The sequence below is a fragment of the Hemiscyllium ocellatum genome, chromosome 24 (assembly GCF_020745735.1).
Source record: "Hemiscyllium ocellatum isolate sHemOce1 chromosome 24, sHemOce1.pat.X.cur, whole genome shotgun sequence".
NCBI lineage: Eukaryota > Metazoa > Chordata > Chondrichthyes > Orectolobiformes > Hemiscylliidae > Hemiscyllium > Hemiscyllium ocellatum.
In genome coordinates, this window is record NC_083424.1 from 30,382,113 (window position 1) to 30,403,648 (window position 21,536).

The 21,536-nt window shown below is 41.8% G+C and overlaps 1 protein-coding gene across 2 annotated transcripts in view; it reads left to right on the top strand.

The window, feature by feature from the left end:
• LOC132827138 (huntingtin-interacting protein 1-related protein-like) overlaps positions 1-21,536 on the top strand; it is a 146,332-nt gene that overhangs the window by 60,136 nt on the left and 64,660 nt on the right. For both annotated transcript variants that reach the window (XM_060843661.1, XM_060843662.1), the window contains exons 6-7: positions 2,496-2,572; positions 10,709-10,770. In XM_060843661.1, coding sequence (XP_060699644.1) covers positions 2,496-2,572; positions 10,709-10,770 — 139 coding nt within the window. The remainder of the gene's footprint in view (positions 1-2,495; positions 2,573-10,708; positions 10,771-21,536) is intronic.

The window sequence follows — 21,536 nt, forward strand, 5'->3', positions numbered from 1 at the left end:
CACCTCCTCCCTCACCATCATCCAAGGCCCCAAAGGAGTCTTCCACATCCATCAAAGTTTCACCTGCACACCCACCAATATAATTTATTGTATCCGTTGCTCCCGATGCGGTCTCCTCTACATTGGGGAGAGTGGATGCCTCCTCACACAGCACTTTGGGGAACATCTCCGGGACACCCGCACCAATCAACCACACCGCCCTGTGACCCAACATTTCAACTTCCCCTCCCACTCTGCCAAGGACATGCAGGTCCTGGGCCTCCTCCACCGCCGCCCTCATCACCCGACACCTGGAGGAAGAATGCCTCATCTTCTGCCTCGGAACACTTCAACCCCAGGGCATCAATGTGAATTTCACCAGTTTCCTCATTTCCTCTTCCCCCACCTCACCCCAGCTCCTGCCTTCCACCTCAGCACCACCCTCATGATCTGTTCTACCTATCTTCCTTTCCACCTATCCACTCCACCCTCCTCTCTGACCTATCACTTCTATCCCCACCCCCATTCACCTATTGTACTCTATGCTATTTTCAACCCATCCCCACCCCTCTCATTTATTTCTCCACTGTAGGCACCCTGCCTCTATTCTTGATGAAGGGCTTTTGGCCAAAATGTCGACTTTCCTGCTCGTCGGATGTTGCCTGACCTGATTTGCTTTTCCAGCACCGCTCTAATCTAGCCCCAAAATCAGTCATGAGTAATCCTCGATTGTTCCCTTCAGAGTGGAATTTTTTTTCCATTCCTCAGCTAAAATTACTGACTTTTGATTCCATGGACATTGGTCAGTCTTCTGTACCTCTTTCACATGATATTTTGTTATAAGTGCAATTCCAGACAGACAGTGTCCCAAGTTCATTCAACTGTGAAAGCACATTGCAAAGAAAAGGACTGATTTCCTTCTTACCTGAACCCACACACCCTCAGCGGCTGCTGAAAATCAATGGCAATCCTGCCCATTGTTTAAGCTACAGTACAATGTTGTTGAAAAATTTAACAACCTCACATATTTATCCCTTATTTTGAAGTGGAGTGTGCTGACTGACCATTTCTCCGTGGCATCACTTATATTGAATATTGAGCTGAAATTGTGTCAGTAGCTGTCCATGCAGGAGCTACATAAAATTCAACGGACTGTCTTGCACTTTCTTGTGTTGCCAAATGGGATTATTCTGTTAAGTGATTAATGATGATTAGAAGAGCTTAACACAATCTCGAAAGAAAATCGATATGCTGTAAAAGTGAAGCTGAAATGCAGATCAGTTATCCAGTGAGCTAGGTTAGAGGTGAATTTGCACTGTCTGATTAGATGTGCAATAGCCAGGTGCCAAATGTAGGAACAGTTTAGGATTACTCAGCACTTAAGCACTCCTTGGCATTTCAAGAACAGCTGTCAGCAGCTGGTGCTGGAGTGCAATAACTGTATTTTATTTCCTTCCATATATCTCCTGGTTTCCTGATGGTCCGGTAGTAGTGTTGGTATGTTATCTAATGGATAAAACAGACAACATATCATTAACAACTAGCATCTCTAGTGTCCTCTGAAATAGTTGTGGAAATTACTTCAAGTTCTCATGCTATCTGAGGAAATTTGTACAATGGCCTCTGGGATTTCAACTTGTGACAATCCCAGGTGAAAAATTAGTACCTTGAATTCTTGAGCCGCACCTTTAAGCTATGGTGCATCATAGAAACTTTATGGTGCTGATAACTTCAACTTTGGTCAAATGCATGATTGTAGAGCAGTCAAACACTTTCAGGTATAATCATGTATCTAGTGGTTCCCCAATTAAATATCTCAAAAGAAACCAAACAGAAGTTCAATGATTGAGTTTTAGCTGAAAGGACAGTATTAATGCTTTCAAATAAATTGGTGCAGTAATGTGATAAATAGTGAGGCTGTGTACAGACTGCTGTAGCTTTAATAACATTTAGTGACTAAATCAAGGATTCTTTAAATTTAGATTCTGCCATCTGCTGTTCTGAGAACCTGTTTCGAATCCCATCATAGCAGATGGTGGAATTTGAGTAAATTCATTAAATATCTGAAATTATGAATCCATTGCTGAATGTTGTAAAAACCCATCTGGTTCACTAATGTCTTTCAGGGAAGGAAAATTGCCATCCTTACCTGGTCTGGCCTACATGTGACTCCAGACCCACAGCAATTTGGTTGACTCTTAACTGCCCTCTGCGCAATAACTGCTGGCCCAACCAGCGATGCCCTCATCTCATGAATGAATTTTAAAAATGACGGGCTGTACCTATTAAGGCGTCGACTTAAGTTATGAGATGATAATCGTGAAAGACATTGAGAAATGCAATAGGCAGAGCTGATGGAGATTTTCCTTAGGTAGAGTTACCATGAAATTTAATTTAGTAAGGGAAAAAGGAACATGTTTCCATTTTATTGAATGGTGACTACTCAATGAAGATTAACACTCGAATGAGGAGATTTTCTGATCACATTTTTTCCCTTCTGCCTTGGTGTTTTGCAGCATTCTGAGTTCCCCCCGAATCTGGAAGTAACTGATGAAGTATTGGATAAAGCTTCAGGCACAGATGTAAACAACATGTAAGTCTGACCAAAGCACAGAATTCAGATCTTCTACTTTTGATGCTTTGCATGACCTCATATGTTCAGAGGATAACTCAATCCTTCCTGGATTTTCAAGTCTGTTCTGATTTCAGAGAATCATTATTTTTCTGTGTGAAGTAACCAAGAAACATGTGAATCCTCATCAGCCATGAATACCTGACCCAGATTTTCTTGAGGGAGTATTTTTGCAAATTTGATGCGTGACTGATTTGTTATTTTTAACTCCAACCCAGTTAATCTGTTTTGCTAATTCTCAGATTTAATTACGTGATTAAGATCTCATTAAGTGGTTTCAGTAATATCCTGGATGAGTGGATTTTGGATGATTTATTAAGGTTTAAGAAATCCTGAGATTAGTTTCTGACCTTGCAATGACTCTCGTTATTTTTCAAAAAGTAAGAGAGTTTGTCTGTAAGGACTTGTTAACTACAAGGACAAACAGATGCTCCCAGTGCTGCTCCACAACTAGGTTTGCGAGGAAATATGGAAAAGATACAGATATAACTCTCTTTCATTTAGTCTTGTGCTTAACTGTATTTTCTTCTCCTCTGCTTTGTATACATGGCTGTTCCATTTTGTATTTCCATGATTAAATCCATTTGATTGCATTTGAAGATATTAGCTGAAACAGTACTAACTGTGTTGAGTGGCAGGCTGTTTCAAAACTAAGATTCTATTCCAAAAACCAGGCTGGGTGATTTCTCAGATTGAAGTGGGCGTTTCTATTAGAGGTTGCATCATGAATCCTGTTACCTTATCAATTGGCCTCAAAGCTCTCTAAATACTTGCTTAAGCTGTTCAAAAGACTGGCTGTAAAAATAAAGTTCATGAAATTTTTACAATTTCAGAAAGTTTCTTCAGTTTAAGATGGAATAAAGGAAGTCACATGACCTCCAAACTCTGCCTAATGGCATATCTGGGTGGCATGGTTGTTATGGCACAAGAGGAGCCCAGATCTGGGGACTGCAGAGAAAGTGCAAAATGTACAAAGCCATGGACAATAGCATGAACATCTGTGCTCTCTGTGAGTAGAGTGTTGGACTCTAAATCATGCGGGAGGTGTTAGGAATGTCAGCATCCAAAGAACAGGAAATTCGACGTTTCGGGCCAGAGCCCTTAATCAGGAATGAGGAGAGGGTGCCAGGCAGGCTAAGATAAAAGGTAGGGAGGAGGGACTTGGGGGAGGGGCCATGGAGATGTGATAGGTGGAAGGAGGTCAAGGTGAGGGTGATAGGCCGGAGTGGGGTGGGGGCGGAGAGGTCAGGAAGAAGATTGCAGGTTAGGAGGGCAGTGCTGAGTTGAGGGAACCGACTGAGACAAGGTGGGGGGAGGGGAAATGAGGAAACTGGAGAAATCTGAGTTCATTCCTTGTGGTTGGAGGGTTCCCAGGCGGAAGATGAGGCGCTCTTCCTCCAACCGTTGTGTTGTTATGTTCTGCCGATGGAGGAGTCCAAGGACCTGCATGTCCTCGGTGGAGTGGGAGGGAGAGTTAAAGTGTTGAGCCACGGGGTGGTTGGGTTGGTTGGTCCGGGCGTCCCAGAGGTGTTCCCTGAAGCGTTCCGCAAGTAGGCGGCCCGTCTCCCCAATATAGAGGAGGCCACATCGGGTGCAGCGGATGCAATAGATGATGTGTGTGGAGGTGCAGGTGAATTTGTGGCGGATATGGAAGGATCCCTTGGGGCCTTGGAGAGAAGTAAAGGAGGAGGTGTGGGCGCAAGTTTTACGTTTCCTGCGGTTGCAGGGGAAGGTGCCGGGAGTGGAGGTTGGGTTGGTGGGGGGTGTGGACCTGACGAGGGAGTCACGAAGGGAGTGGTCTTTGCGGAACGCTGATAGGGGAGGGGAGGGAAATATATCCCTGGTGGTGGGGTCCGTTTGGAGGTGGCGGAAATGACGGCGGATGATACGCTGTATACGGAGGTTGGTGGGGTGGTAGGTGAGAACCAGTGGGGTTCTGTCTTGGTGGCGGTTGGAGGAGCTGGGCTCAAGGGCGGAGGAGCGGGAAGTGGAGGAGATGCGGTGGAGGGCATCGTCGATCATGTCTGGGGGGAATCTGCAGTCCTTGAAGAAGGAGGCCATCTGGGCTGTACGGTATTGGAACTGGTCCTCCTGGGAGCAGATGCGGCGGAGACGAAGGAATTGACACGGTTCTGTCCCCTTTAGTCCGCCTCCTCTTATCGCCCCCTTGACCACGACCCCACCTCCCACCACCAAACCATCATCTCCCAGACCATCCATAACCTCATCACTTCAGGGGATCTCCCATCCACCGCCTCCAACCTCATAGTCCCACAACCCCGCACCGCCCGTTTCTACCTCCTGCCCAAAATCCACAAACCTGACTGCCCCGGCCGACCCATTGTCTCAGCCTGCTCCTGCCCCACCGAACTCATCTCCGGCCTATCACCCTCACCTTGACCTCCTTCCACCTATCACATATCCATCGCCCCTCCCCCAAGTACCTCCTCCCTACCTTTTATCTTAGCCTGCCTGGCACACTCTCCTCATTCCTGATGAAGGGCTCTGGCCCGAAACGTCGAATTTCCTGTTCCTTGGATGCTGCCTGACCTGCTGTGCTTTAACCAGCAACACATTTTCAGCTCTGATCTCCAGCATCTGCAGACCTCACTTTTTACTCTCAGGAATGTCAGGTTTTAAAAATTATTCTGTTTTAAACTGTATTTAAGTCGCACCTAGAACAGAGTTAGGTGTCTAGAGAATAATTTATTTGTATGTCTGTCTGATAAATGCCCATGTGATTTACATTGTCATGGAAATAGGGTTTGTGAAGGGAAGAATTTCCAGACCCAAGTCAATCTCCAAGAACCTGAGTGAGAGTGGGACATTGAAGTAGTCCATCCTGCATCTGAAGCAAAGAAAATACTGACTTTATTTTCCATGAGGCAAAACGTGGGTTAGATCTTGCACTCAGAATGAAGTGACTGAGTTTGTGAGGATTTACAGGACACTGGAAGATACACTTCCTCAAGATGGAAGAGGAAGAGTGTCCAGTATGACCCTCACAGTGGGAGTCAGCAGGAAGAGATAATGGAAGCGGGCCAGCAGCGGAGAATTGCTTTGGACTGGCTCCAGGATAATTAGATGCCCATTTAAGGGATACCTAAAAAATAACCAAGGACAGGGATTGTTTGTCATTTACAAAGTTTAAACAACAGAAACCTATCTATAAAATCCCTACAGTGTGGAAACAGGCCATTTGCCAACAAGTCCACGCTGACCCTTTGAAGAATAACCCATCCAGACCCATTCTCCTACCCTATTACTTTACATTTACCAATGACTAATGCACCTAATCTACACATCCCTGAACACAATGGGCAATTTAGCATGGCCAATTCACCTAACCTGCATGCCTGGACTGTGGAAGGAAACTGGAGCAAACCCACACAGACACAGGGAGAATGTGCAAACTCCACACAGACAGTTGGCCGAGGCTGGAATCGAACACGGGTCCCTGGTGCTGTGAGGCAGCAGTGCTAACCAGTGAGTGACCATGTCACCCTGTAGTTCAGAATACAAGCTGCTTCTAAGATAACATTGCTTTTAGATTGTTACTGTAAAATTTAAAACCTTGAAATTGTGTCATGTGATCTTTCTAGTTGGTCCCTGAAATTTAAATCTCTTTAAAAAGTAATTGTTCTTGACAGAGATTGTAATGTACTTCATTAATCATTTATTTTTGAAATGTAATGATTATTACCCAGTCCACAGTCAGAACAAACAATGAAATGAATAAATAGTTAATCATTTTTTTTGTTGGAAAGGATGGAATGATATAGACACTGGGAAGACTATGTAGTTCTCTTGAAGCTGTACCATGAGATAATTAATACCTGCCTGAAGAGACAATCAGAGCCTTGGCAGTGATTCAGTTCAAGGATAGTACTTTCTCTAATGTGCACTAGAGTAGGGTGAATCCGTATGACCAGGTTTGAGTACCTACTGATTCAGAAGTACCAGCTAAGCCACACACTGTATATGTGAACACCAAAACAATCCTTTTTAAATTAGAAAATTAAGTGCATAGGACTCATGTTATAGACCCGTGGCTGAGTAGAAGTAGCTTTGTCTTTGTAGGCTATATCCATTGCTGGTATGGATGGTGCTATGCTCACAGCACATTTTTTTGCATGACTTCTACAAATGTCATTATTTCAGTGGACTACCAAAAAGAGAATCTGTGCCTCATTGCGCTATGCAGTTGAGTGCGACTTTAGTTCAGTCAAACACAGCATTCATCAGCTTGTAATGTGTAAGAACAGGTGGTTTGGATTCCAGGTATACTTTGGTAAGAGTAGAGTTTGAATATTAATGGAGTCTATTATCTTCACAAATGCCCATAATTCCTGCTAATTTGCAATGCAAATAGAAAAAGTTAATGAAAGCATAAATTCATGAAGCCTATTTATTCATGTTAAAAATGAGAGAAAAAGGATATTAATGTCTTGGATTATCTTTGTCATTTTTTTTGTACACCCTATAGAGCATTGCTCTCTTTTTGGAGGTAAGCTTAAAAAAGAACTGGATGCAATTTTCTGCTTGAGTGAACTGACAAATTACCCCATTAACATCAGCTGCTTGAGCCTGCACTTTGTGCTTCTATTGATGTGTTCTAAAATATGTTTGGTTAGTGTTATGATGTGAATCTTTTTTGAGATCCAGTTTATAACACTTCAGGTGTTTTCTTACTATTCAATAATTATTCTATCAGACCGGAATGTAACACTCGTACACAATAAAGGAATATTGACATTGCAGGTGCATGGAAATTCATTGGTGTGTATCACTGGAAAAGACATGTTTCATTTAGAAGACTGATTGCACTGGAAAACCAAATACTTGAGAACTGTTGCCAAGCCCAAATTAAAATGTCCAGTATGATGTCCAGTTCTGCCCTTTTCATGGTTGAAATCCTAAATCTTTGATCTTCTGACTGAGCAATAAGTGGATTATGAGAAATCAGAGATTGAAACTCTGTTCCTCCAGGATCCTCTTAATTTTGTAGATATATCTTTTAGTCCAAAAGATCAGTCTGTGTTGATAATTAATGCTGATCCCGTGTAGAGTATTAATGAAGGTAGTCAGATAACACAGAAGCACATGAGAGGGTGGTGGTGGTGGTGGTGGTGGGGGTTGGGGGGGGGTGGAATCGGGGGGAGGGTGTTGTTAATTTTAATTTTAGAAATGAGGCATGCTTTCCCTCCCGTGCTTTTGTAAAATTTGGTGCAAGTGGATGGAAAAGTTGACTGGCCTTTGACAATACAGACATTGGGTGGGAACCAGTGGCAGCCCACCTGCCATTTTGTTTTTCTTTTCCCCTACATCCAAAGGAACCAGAGCAATAGTACTTATATTTTCCCTACATCACTTGCAGCTGTGTGTGAATGTGTAGCGAATCAGTAAAAAGGCACTGTTGTGCAAGAATTTTATTGTATATTTTCCACCACCTGGAAAACACCCATATGGCGAGTGAAGCATGAATGAACAAAGCCTTTTATGGGCAATGTTTATATGAAAAAAATGAAGGGGGAGGATAGGGATTAAATCAAAAAAGCATTAGAGGAGGAATTAAAGCACTCTGCCCCCCGGACGTGCCTACCTCTCTCTAAAAGCATCGAGAGCATTCTTGGACACCATGTGCACCCTCTCCAAGTACATAACCACAGAAGAGGAGCAGGCAATTGGCAGAGATGACCACCTCCACAGCCTGTACCTGTTTATAGCCAGCCTGGCCAGGCCTCCACCTGCCATTTTTTTTAAAAAACTAATTACGAACTTGCTAACAAACCAATTTTCCACAATTTTATGATGCCTGCTGGGAATTTTGGGTGTTGGATCTAAAAAAAACTGGGAGTTGTTTACAGCAGCTGAAACACATGGCACTAATGTGGCAACTAAGACCTGCTACCGAGATCATGGTTGAATTTACCAATGAATTCTGCTGGAGAAAATGACTGTGTCTGCAATACTTTTTAATGGGTGGGAGGGGAGAGTGTCTGGGTGAGATGCTCTTCGGAGGGTCGGTGTGGACTCAATGGGCCAAATAGCCTGCTTTCACACTGTAAGGATTCTATGATTCTGTGAACATCAGGTCTTTATAAATATTAAGAGAAATCAAAGCTAAAATGAGATGAAAAGCAGTATGAGTAGAAGCGAGTCTGTTGTTTGTATCTTGATGAAAGAATCTCATCAGTCTCTATGTGAGGCCTCTAACTGACACAAACCCCCCTTTTCTTCAGGAAGGGTCTGTGGGTACTATCTGGCATGCCTACTTGATGCCCTTCCTCAACACTGCCACCTGCTGTTGGAGGTCCCATCACATTTATATTGAGTGCAGCTGATGGGAGGTAGGTCCAATTTTTGAGTTGACTGCAGCAAATATTGGAAACAAACACAGTTTCCTCATCCTGATGGCATTATGTACCCAAGACTATGATCTTGCCGTTGAAGCTGCTTTTAACAACAAAAAAGTGAGCTTCCTTGTATTTTCAGTTAATGGGGTTTCCCTAGCCTAAGTGCTGAAGCAGAACAGATTACAGAGACATTGCATTCTCCATGACCACGACTGTAAAGTGTTGAAATACTAAACTATGGCATTTGCTATCCATAAAGTCAACCAACAATTCAGATTAAAGCAATGTCTGTAACGAAACCCAAGATTTCTGTAGGATGTGAAAGATCTAAGGCATGCTGCTTACTTTTGACTTGCATTTTGAATTTTTGTGTGTAGTATTTGTGAATGTACTTTGTAACCTGTTATGGTGAGCTCAGAATACTGGAACTGACCGTCATGGCTGAATGCTTGTCTTCATCTTATTGCCCCTTTATTACAGTGACTGCCCAACATTAACAAGGATTTGACTAGACATTAACTGTAGTTAATAAACTGAAACACATTTCTTGTGTTAGATTCCTGCTGTTTGCTGAATAAGCTGATATCTGAAATAGGGAAGCCAAAATGAACCTCTGTGCCTGAGATGGGGTGGAGTTAAGGCTCTGATGATGACGTACTGATCTCTGCTTTATACCCACATGTACAACTACTGGGTGACAGTAGGACAGGGCCTTGGCTGCAGTGCTCTCCTTTTCCTTTCCCACTTTAAATGCGGTTAAATAGGCATGACAGCCAATAGGCAAATTAAGGCCATGAATACAGCATGACACACCAAGCTCACTGTTAAGCTACACTTAACCAAAACTGGCAAATTTCAGGAGAAAACACAAGGTGAGAAAGTTGGAAATGGGAAAAACGAAACTCTTCAAATATAATTTTAAAAGTGGTCCTCAGTAGAATTCACTCATCCTCATTTTCTCAAAGTGAAATTGGCCTACTCCAAACATTGACTGGTCATACATCATCCTAATGTGAAGAAAATTTCATGCAGGGCTTGAATGTTGAGGTTATTGCCTGATCTCCATACTCGTGGCCATTGAGCCAGCTTTCTCTGAGCTGAAAGCTTAACAAATTTAGTGAGTTTCTTCACTCATGATGTACAAATTGTCCCTTTTTAGGTTGGTATACACTGGCTGTGTTACCCCTCAGCTGAAACAAAAATGCCTCAATAGACTTTGCTATCTATGTGTCTGCCTAGATAAATTGTTGGAATGCCTCAATTACTGATGCTGATTTTTATTTCGTAGAGGATCAGTTGCTTTTCTTTCAAAACTGGAATTTTTATTAGGATAGTAAGTGGGTGGGGTATGGGATGATTGTGTATGCTGGGTGACTGTGGATGGTATCACTGGATGTAAGAGAAGGTTGTGTGGTAGGGTTTTTGTGAGTGGGTGTGGAAGAGTGGGTGAGTGAGACGGTAGTTATGGGTAAATGGGAGTGGGCTATATGCGAGCTATAGATAAGGGTGTGGGAGGGAGAATATGATTGAGAATGGGCCCTGGGTAGGTGTATAAGAAGGTGGATATGATGCCCTGATTTTGTGGGAATTCAATGGGTCAGACCACCATCTTCTTTCTGTTGTAGGTAATCAGCAATTTGTTGAGATCCTGGTTATAAAGAATAATGAGTTGCAAATGGAAAAGTTGGCATTTATTTTGTTGCAGACCCAACATTAAAATGAACAAAACATTTTGTTGCAGCTTCCAGCTTACGGTGGAACTGTTTGATTATATGGACTGCGAGCTGAAAGTTGCTGAAAGTGGTAAGTTTTTAATCAGTTGGACGTTATTAGTCCACCCCTTGACTAAAATGTTAATTTAGAGAATTAAATCTAAGAAGGCTAAATAAAAGGGTTTCCATAAATTTTGTGAGAGAAGAACACTTAGTTTGAGCTTTCAGCCAGAAGTAAAACTAGCTGCTTTTGTGCTTCATATGCATGTGCTGCTTGTTGTATTTGACTGTTCCTGTTTATGCTGATCTACATTAGTCAGCTGGAGCTGTGACTGTCCATCCAAAAGCCAGTTGCATATAAAACCATGGATTGGATTGGAGATCCATACAAAGGTTACAGCATCAAAGGTGGCCTTTTGGTTGGTCATGTCTGTGCTGCTTGTGCCAACAATAATCCAGAATTCCCACATCTCCGACTTTTCCTGCAACTTGGAAATTGTTTTTCTGTTCAGATGCTTGACTAACATCCTTTTGAAAGACAGGTTTGAATCTGTCTCCACCATGTCATTAGACAGTGCATTCCAGATTGTAACCATTCCACCAGTCTATTTCCTCTTAAGTCTATTTGTAACCAGTCTATTTCCTCTTAAAGTATGTCACTCTCATAGTTCACATTACTACTGAGTTTTGAGTATTTTGAAAATTTTGATATAATTTGCATTCTGTACAGCAAAAACAAAATTGTTGAGCTATATAAGCAACAGTGGTTGTGGTACTGACTTCCAGAGACCCTCACTGTATACCTGCCTTTCGTTCAATAAGGAGCAATGTCACCTTTCCTATTGGGTCAGAAATGTACTGGTCAAGAATATTCTTACAGACACACTTCAGATACTCTTTCCCCATCTTTGCCATGTAATCTGTTACCGTCCCAATCTATATTTGGTTAATTAAGGATCCCCATCAAGACTCCTCAAGAGCTTTTATTCCTTTCTGTAACTTCTGTAGAAATTTGCTCCTTTATACTTTCCCTACTAGCCTTGGGAATACAACAAGTAGTGAAAAATCTCCTCCCTTCACTTCTTTGCTTTAACCAAATCGATTCTTTCCTTGCCCTCTCCAGAATATCCTCTATCTTCAGCACTATAATATACACTCAGTAAATATCGCCATGCCTCCTTCATTCTTTCCTTCCCTATTGTTCATGAACATCTTGGATGCAGTAATGCGTATTCCCCTGCCCTGGACTGTTTTCAACTGTTATGTCCATTACTGTGACAGGATCATAATCCCATTTTGCCATCACCTATATTGTCAACTATATTAACCATACTTTGTATGTTTACATACATGGAATTCGCCAAAGCTCCTTCAACATCACCTTTCAAACCGTTGACCTCTACCATCTAGAAAAACAAGGGCACCAGATATATGGAAACTCCACAGCATACAAATACCTCTTCAAGTCGCATACCACCTTAACTTGGAATGCTATTGCTGTCCTTTTACTGTCGTTGGGTCAAATTCCTGGAACTCCTTCCCTCTCAGCCCTCCTGGTGTACTTGTACCACACAGATTGCAGTATTTCAAGAAGGTTATCCACCATTACCAACTCAAGATGGATAGTTAATGTTAGCCTGACCAATGAAGCTTACATCAAGGATGACATTTAAAAATGCACTCTAAACCTAGTTTAGACCTTCCTGCATTCCCTCACACTCTGATCCTTTCTTACTATTTCTTACTCTAGTGCTAACTGTCTTTCTCAATCCTTTGTGCACAGCCTTTTACCATTTTAATGCTCAATGCTGGTTCCCATCTCTCTGTTAAACCAATTTTATGTGTGTGCTCCTGATCCAACTTATTATATAAACATTAGAATAAGACAATTTAAAAAAGTTCATTTAACTGTTTATATTAGCTTTGATTTGTAACCTTTTCGACCCATAAGACTGGGATGGGATAATTTTATCATATTCTGAGTGGGCAGAACAAACCACCAAAGGGTTACTTGTTGATCCTTTCTATATTCATTCAAGATCTAAACATGATGGGTTGCCCTATCAGTTGATGAGAAAAAGTGCACATTGTTTACCACTGAGTTAATGCAGAACAGAAAGTTTTCAGGTCCCATCACTATATATGATGAGTTGGTGGATCTCAGCAAGACACCTACAAGGAACTAATTTCTCTGTTCAGAGATGCTTTCATATAAAGCATTGCGGAAAAGTGACTAGTAATCATGATCACTGTATGGTTACACCCAGCAGGCAAATACATGAGAATCATAGAATCACTACAGTGTGGAAGCAGGCCATGCAGCCCATTGGGTCGACACTGACCCTCTGAAGAGCATCCCACCCAAACTCACTCCCTTACCCTATCTCCTGTAACCCTGCATTTCCCATGGCTAATCCATCTAACCTGCACATTTTTGGACTGTGGGAGGAAACTGGAGCACTGGGAAAGAACCCACGCAGATACAGGGAGAATGAGCAAACTCCTAATAGACAGTCATCCAAGGCTGGAATTGAACCTTGGTCCTGGTGCTGTGAGGGAGCAGTGCTAACCACTGAGCCACCGTACTGCCTTAATGTGGGGATTTGAATGGAGACCAAAGTTGAATAGGCTTATTCATCAATAACAAGGCTTAAACATGAAGGTGGCTAGCTTTGAGAGATACCAGGAGTTGCTGGTGCATGTGGAACTGCATTCCAGCAGTGACAATGCAGTCAGGGCAAGATCACTGGGAGAAAGAAAAATAATGTATGCCGCGCTATGTAACAGCAGATAATAAGCAGCATGGCTTGCAATGTGAAACCATTTGGGTTTAAATGTGTATATGTTGGACAATATTCTTTGCATCATCTCTGTTTCCCTGTGCCAGCTATCAAAGCTATCTGACTTTTATTTCAGTGCACACAGAGTACCATGTTCCCATTACTCAAAACTAAGTTTACACTTTGAACATTTGTCTCCGTTACATGAGGTAGTTTAAATCAGACTTGTGTTCAGCATCTGAAATTGAGAGAGCCTGCATTCTTCATTCATACAAAGGAAAACATGACTCTGGTTTGTTTTGCAGATGTACAGTGGGATGGGTAAACATTGAAACTCTTTGTGTGCCTGACTGTGGAATGGACTAAACTTTCAGTCAGGTACACAGAACGCAACATTACAGCTTTTCTTTCTGGTGGTGGTTGTCCTTTAGGAGGTAATCAGAGGTTAAAAGGTGAAAATTCATCCTGGGCAGCAGAATAAGATAGAGGTCCCTATCTGTTATACACATCACTTGACCATCCATTCCAAGTGGACTGAATATGTATAACAAGCAGTCGTTGCAATGCTGTCTGTTTTGTGGCATTCACTAATATAGTTTTATCCCAGAGGGATTTGACTAGTTTTTAAAATGGTTACATCCCATAATACCTGACACCTGTGCTGTATATACAAGCCCAGAAGGGAGAACTAGTAAAATCTCCCATGATGCATATTGGTTCAGTTCGTATACCTCAAAATGTCACTCTTGTCCAAGCAGTATGTTCATTTCCGAGCATTACTGGTTTTTACTATCATCTCTCTGCTGGGGTAGGGAGCAAGAAAGCCTAAATAAGATTCAAAATAATATTTTTATCTTTATGTATCAATTCCACTCTGGAATGATATCTGCGTTGGCGTTCTCTTCCTCAAATCTTTTGACTAGCCACCTCCCTCTTAAGACTGTCCTAAAAGCTCATCTCGTCGACTAGGATTTTGACTGACTTTCCTAAGGCCCATATTTGTTTAATTATGCTATAATGAACCATCTTGAAATGTCTCTCCATTTTAAAGATGTTATATGAATGGAAATTGTTGTTACTGTGGTGCAGTCTCAAGATTGATCATCAGTCTTCCTGCAATTGACCTGATTGTCTCTCGAGAAGCACAAAATCTTTGCTGAGAAATGTAAGAGAGATGAGAACCTGAAATAAGGTGCTGCAGGTTGCCCTTGTACGAGTTACTGACTTATGTAAGAAGTGATAACATACTTTAATCAACGAGTGCTCCATCTTTTTCAGCTTATCTTTCAGTGTTTTTCAAATAAAGAGTCTCTGAACATTTAAAAGACCTACTTACTGTATGTGCAATATTCTAATCCCACAGACACCTGTCTTCTATACATGTCCTCATTATCTGAACGCTGTGGGTGGAGATGCTGGGGGAGTCTATTAGTGGCACTCTAATTTTATTTTGTTATCCCGATGGGTATTTTGAAGACTTGCAGGTTAAAATGACAATTTTGTAGGAAAGTAAAAAAAGTTATATTCAAGAAATTGGAGCACTCTACCTCCGATTTCTAAATATTTATTGAACTTGACATTTCAAAATTTGGAGTGACTCGTTACTAAAATCTAAGCAGTTTGTATGCCACAGCTAAGTGTGAAATGGTCTAGAACATAAAGTTATTTGTACTATCAGTTTGTATCAATTTGAAATTTGTACACTGTTCATTCAGACATCGTGCTGTGTTTGTTCTCCAATTCCATGAAACTTTATTTTGAAAGTTTTTTTGTACACTAATGTCTCTTCTTGAATTTATTGTGTAAAGTTCTAGTCCCCATATTTCGCCAAGGATGTGGAAGCATTACAAAAGGTGCGGAGGAGATTTACCAGGAAGTTGCCTGGTCTGGAGGGAAGGTCTTATGAGGAAAGGCTGAGAGACTTGGAAAGAAGGCAATTTGGAAAGAGGGGATTTGATAGAGACATACAAGATGACCAGAGGATTAGATAGGGTGGACAGTGAAAGTCTTTTTCCTAGGATGATGATGTCAGCTTGTACGAGGGGGCATAACTACAAATTGAGGGGTGATAGATTTAAGACAGATGTCAGAGGCAGGTTCTTTACACAGAGAGTGGTAAGGGCGTGGAATGCCCTACCTGCTAATGTAGTCAACTCGGCCACATTAGGGAGATTTAAACAATCCTTAGATAAGCACAAGGATGATTTTGGGATAGTGTAGGGGGAACGAGCTGAGAATAGTTCACAGGCCGGCGCAACATCGAGGGCCAAAGGGCCTGTTCTGCGCTGTATTGTTCTATGAATTCTGTTGAATTGAATGCAGTTAGTTGTGCAAAACCTGACTACACGGATAGAGGTAGACTTCTGCCAGCCCGTGTTCACGCAGGCAGCTGCTGTCTTCGGGTGTCCCATCCAACCTAACCTACTTGACATAATAAAGCTTGAAAGAGTCATTCAATCAAGAAGGCCTTCAGAGATGAGAACCAATTCTGTGATCACAGGTGGACGCTTTCAAGAAAAAGTGAGAAACCAGGCTGATTTCCCTGGCATGAGAATGCGCATTCTTACACACACAAGCTACTTATTCTTCCGCACACAATGCAACGACGTGAGAAACACTCAATGTCAGTTCCACTCTTCGTTAGGTCCAGAGGCCAGAGTCTGACTAAAGAGGTGATTTTTGGTTTTGAAGGAACAGCAGCAGAAAGTAATGTCTTTTCCCTCTTACCTGAGCAGATGTTAGTGAGTTGTGAGCATTTCTATGCTGCAACCTTTCATCTGGTCCTGAGGAGAGGTTTGAGAGTGATTGTATGACTTTGTGAACTTGGTTGTTTATTTCACAAAATGCTGAACTGTAAGAAATGTCAAGTATTTGAGAGATTACTTGCAACTGCTGCATTGAGCCCTGCCTGACACCTTTCAATCTTACTCATTCATCATATTTCACTGTCACAATACATTTTCCAATTGGCAAATACTGAGAAAAGATCATAATCTGATTCATTGCAGCAAAACAGTAAAGGTCAAAAATCTACACACCAAAATTTGGAGGATCTATTGAGGCAGCTGCAATATTCCAGACCTCAGGACTTCCCTTATCATTCTTGGCAGCACAGTACTGTACACCTGTCTATTCAATACACAAACGCCTTGTTGACAGTCAATTGAATGAGATTGTGTGCATCACAACTGCACCTCTCCATTCGACACCATTTTCCTGACTTCCTGCCAAATGTTACATGCCCACACATTCACTGACTGATGCAAACTCACAAGCTGGTTCAACCTATCCTTGCTACATCTCACTTGTCTGCTCCATGATCACCTGGTCAATGCAACCACTGTCTCCCTTTGCCTTCCATCTTCATGTCCCTAAATGGAGCAACCTTCCTCAGTAGGGTCTCCAGGATTGAGGATTCAAAAACACATGTAGTCAGAGACCGGGGTTTTGTCAAGTGGCTTTGAACCGTCATACTGAGAATAGTCTTTGCAGTTTCAGGATAAGCCAATTCTCCTGTACAGCCAAACTTTACTGCTCAGCCTTTGTGCATGTATGAAGAAATACATCCAATGATACATGTTGTAAAGGAGTGTCCCCTCTATGAACCAAGTGGTCTACTAACTATTCGGCAATACAGTCTCCAACTTTAACTCATAAATAACTTTACCTTGCACAATGCTACATGCCCCATGTAACTTCCATCAACAAATGTGATCCTTAAGCAAATCAATTGATATAATCTTGGCAGCCAATACCATGATTATTGTAGATAGTAATCAGTATTTGATAGATTTCTGAGCATTTCCTTCAGTTGAACAAGTTTGAGGCGCAATACTCACTGACTAAGAACAAAACTATTCCAACTGGAGATCTGCAGAAATGACAGTAGTGGAGATATATTTCACATAATTCTGAAGAAATAACAGAATCATAATCTAATCAGTAAATGCTGCCCATGGAAGGATCCATTTCAAGCAAAGGTATAAATGTCATGGAACTCCAAATTCATTTGGTAAATAAAATACACCCAGTGTAGCTGTGTGATAAAAGGCTCTGGACAAGTTCATTTCGCATAAATAATTCTTGATCTTACACCTGTTGTGGCTTAATCTAAATACTGTAGCTATCCTTTTCTGGTTTGAACCAGCATTGATCTCTTGTCTGTGTTCCCTTGTTAAGCAGTCAGACCCAGTTACTGCTCAGTATAAATGGCAAGTTTTTCATTGTACCCTCAAAGGCAGGGAACCAGCCTCTGTCTGTGAGTCCTGGATTTGAAAATGCCTTCACAGGTCTGAATCCTGATGTCCCACTCCCCAGAATCCAGCCTTGCCATTTTGTCCAGAACATTCTAAATTGGTTTCTGGAGGTAGCTGCCTCATTAAATCGGCACATCTGAACTTTGTGGATTTGTTTGAATAGCCAGGCTGCCCTACTGGAAAGGTAAATTGTCCTTTTGGACATGGTCCCAGGATGCTTTTGGGAGTGTTCAGGTGCCCTTTAGGATTGCGAGATATCAGTGTGTGTGAAGCAAAGACCATTGAGGTGTAAAAGATCTATCAAGAAGTCAAAGAATTGTTAAAATTGATAATAAGATACAAAATTTTAATGAAAGGTGTGAGTTTAAAAATAATCAGTGCTTTTTACTTCATTCCATTGACATAAGCCGGGGTCTATCAGTGTGACTTGTGCTGAATGACTGAATTTACAAGGTAATGTTATTACCTTGTAAATGTTAATGTTATTAATGTCATACTGATTTGGTAATTATGAATGGTATAAAACAAAAGAACTCAAATAAAATGTTTGTTTTCATAAGAGATTAGTTGAGGGAATTTCAATGTGTTGATGTTTTTTTAATCAATGAGTTTTTAAAAAAGTGATGTTGCACTTGACGTGATAAAGGCACAGGGTGATAGTTTGGCCTGAGTTGCTGTAGAGTAATAAAGGGGGTTATGGAGATGGTAGGAGTACATGAAATGGCATCGGTTGGCATGAATGGGGCATGGGCAATGGGAAGGATTGTAAACATTGATGCTGCAAAGTTGCTTTTGGTCCAGTTCAGCTCCACAGCTGGCAACCATCATTCTTGTTCCAGCATCACCCTGCCCAATGTCCAGAGTTCTTTGCCATCTTGAAATAAGAATCCAACCGCTTGGGCCACCTTTGCCTGGACTGGATTTGTGGAGCCAGAAAATGTCCCAACTCTGTTCATCTGACCAGGAAGCAAAAATCCACGCATGTCTTTCCAAAGAGCCAGTTTATTTGATATGATCAGCTGCAACAAAGGGTGCAGCAAATGCGCAAGAAATCTATAATAAACATCATAAAAGTGCAACACCAGCCATTTTTTATTTGCTGACTCTTGTTGCAGAGTAACTGTAGTCACAGGCATCTTAAAACTTGGCAACTTAATCGAATGGGATGGGAGAGGATTAGAAAGACAAATGAATGTCACAATTGCTATTCACGTAATGTTCTAACATTACTTGAACAACACTAAAGAGGTATCAGTGATGGATCTAATCTGGTTTCTGAATCATTTTGGAGTTGTTCCTTACAGACTGGCCAATAACATGAAGTGGTACTGACCAGAATAAAATGCCTACAGTTATTTTTTTAAATTATCGATGATGCATGCTGTTTATTAATGTACAAACTGGCAAGCAAGTTCAGGCTTTGAGAACTGATTATCGATTCACCTGCAAATAGCTTTAGTTTCTCTGTTATTTTTAAATAACCTCATAGAGTTGCAAATTGTCATGGAATGTTCAGTTTGGGAATTAAAAAGGTACTTACTCTGTTAGGAAGATAATAATAGTATTTTTTTATTTGAAAAATATACTTTATTCATAAAAAATATTTTGATCTGTACAATTGGTGGTGCCATTCATAGGCACACCTTGCATTTCTTTACATATAGAGATCGGAATTAATCATTCGTATATACAGGTCTGTACGTTTACCATCCATATATTTAGCTAAGGCTTCAGCGGAGCCTCATAGTTAAGACAGTGCCAAATGACATCTCTCCCTGGCCTAGCAACTGAACTATTTGAATCATGAAGGTTCATTCCTTTAAGTCACATTTGACTGAGTGTGGCAGTGAGGAGCCCAGCAAAAGTGGAGTCAATAGGAAAAAGGTTGGGGGGAGGGGTGGGGGGGGGGGAAATCTCTCCACTGGTTGGAGTCATACTCGGCACAAAGAAAGATGGTTGTGAGTTTTGGAAGTCAGTCATCCGGGACATCTTTGTAGGAGTTCCTCAGGGGAGTGTCTTAGATTCAATTACTTTCAACTGCCTCATCAATACTGTTCACTCCAGCATAAGGTCAGAGGTTTGGATGTGAGTTGATGACTGTGCAATGTTTAGCATCATTTGTCACTCCTCGGATACTGAAGCAGTCCATATTCAAATGCTACAAAATCTGGACAATATCCAGGCTTTGGCTGAAAACTGGCAAGTAACTTTCGTGCCACACAAATGTCAAGCAATGACCATCTTCATCAAGAATAATTCTCACCATTGTCCCTTGACATTCAATGGTGTCACCATCATTGAATTCCCCATGATCAACATTCTGTGGGTTATCATTGACCAGAAACTGAATTAGACTAGCCATTTAAGTACCATGGCTTAAGAGCAGATCAGAAACTAGAAATCCTGCAGTGAGTAATTCACCTCCTGACCGCTCAAAGCCTGTCCACCATCTATAAGGCACAAGACAGGAATGTGATGGTATAGTCCTCACTTGCTTGGATGAGTGCTGCTCCAACTCAGGAAACTTGACACTATCCAGGACAAATCAGCCCATCGGATTAGCACCACGTTGACAAACAATATTCGATGCTTACCACTGATGCTCAGTAGCAGCAGTGTGAACCATCTACATGATGCACTGCAGCAGTTCTCCAAAGATCCTGAGACAGTACCTTCCAAATCAACGAACATTCCCTTCCGGAAGAATAAGGGTAGCAGACACACAGGAGCAACACCACCTGCAAGATGCTCTGCAAACCACTCCCCATCCTGACTTTGCTGCTGGGTCAAAATCCTGGAACTTTCTCCCTAAGGGCATCTTGGGTAAACCTACAGCACATGGACTGCAGCCGTTCAAGAAGGCAGCTTGTCCTTCTAGATGGAAGTGGTTCTGGGTTTGGAAGATGCTGACTAAGGATCTTTGGTGAATTTCGGCAATGCATCTTGTCGATTGTTTTTCTCCTTCTATTTCTTATGTTCTTCTCTAAGGCTTAGGTAGTGTTTCATGAAGGTTTTATACTCTGCTTATTTGTCTTGTCATCTTTAAAGATGTGTGTACAATATACATCATCAGGCTCTATCTGTTCCTGCACCACCTTTAAAATTGTCCTGTTATTATAACGTTTACTGCCTCTGCCCATTTTTCCTATCAAAATGTATCACCTCACACTACTTTGCATTAAATTTCATCTATCACGTGTCAGCTTAATTTCCTCCTGACAGTCTCCTGTTCATTGCTAGCCTTCTTAGCAGTTACAATCGGCAGAATCTTACAGGGGTCTGAGCAATGAGGTGAGATTTGTAGAAGAATCGGACAAGAAGTCAGGCAAGGCTGATCACAAACATGGGGAGCATCTCTCCCTGTTTATATACTATGGATGAGTGACATGGCGAGTGCAGGTTTCTCACTAAGCAGCAGTGAGTTGGCAATTTTAAGGGGATTATTAAGTGTCTTATTAACAGCTCAACTTGCCTCATTAATGTTCAGTTTTCCATCTTTCCAAATGTGCCAAATAAACAAGGCATTGAGAGAGCTCGACATGGAAGTCAGAGCAAGGTGCCTCAGCTTGCCAGGTGTTCCAAAGGACCTCCATCTTGGAAGATGAGCATGACATTTCAGGCACGACCCATAAGCACCGGCTCCACACACCCCATGTTCAACATTGGACATGTGGTAATCTCACAGACGCTTATGACACGCAGTGGCATAATGGTTAGCACTGCCGCCTCACAATGCCAGGGAGCCAGATTCAGTTCCAGCCTTGGGTGACTATATATGTGGAGTTTGCATGTTCTCCCCGTGTCTGCGTGGGTTTCCTCTG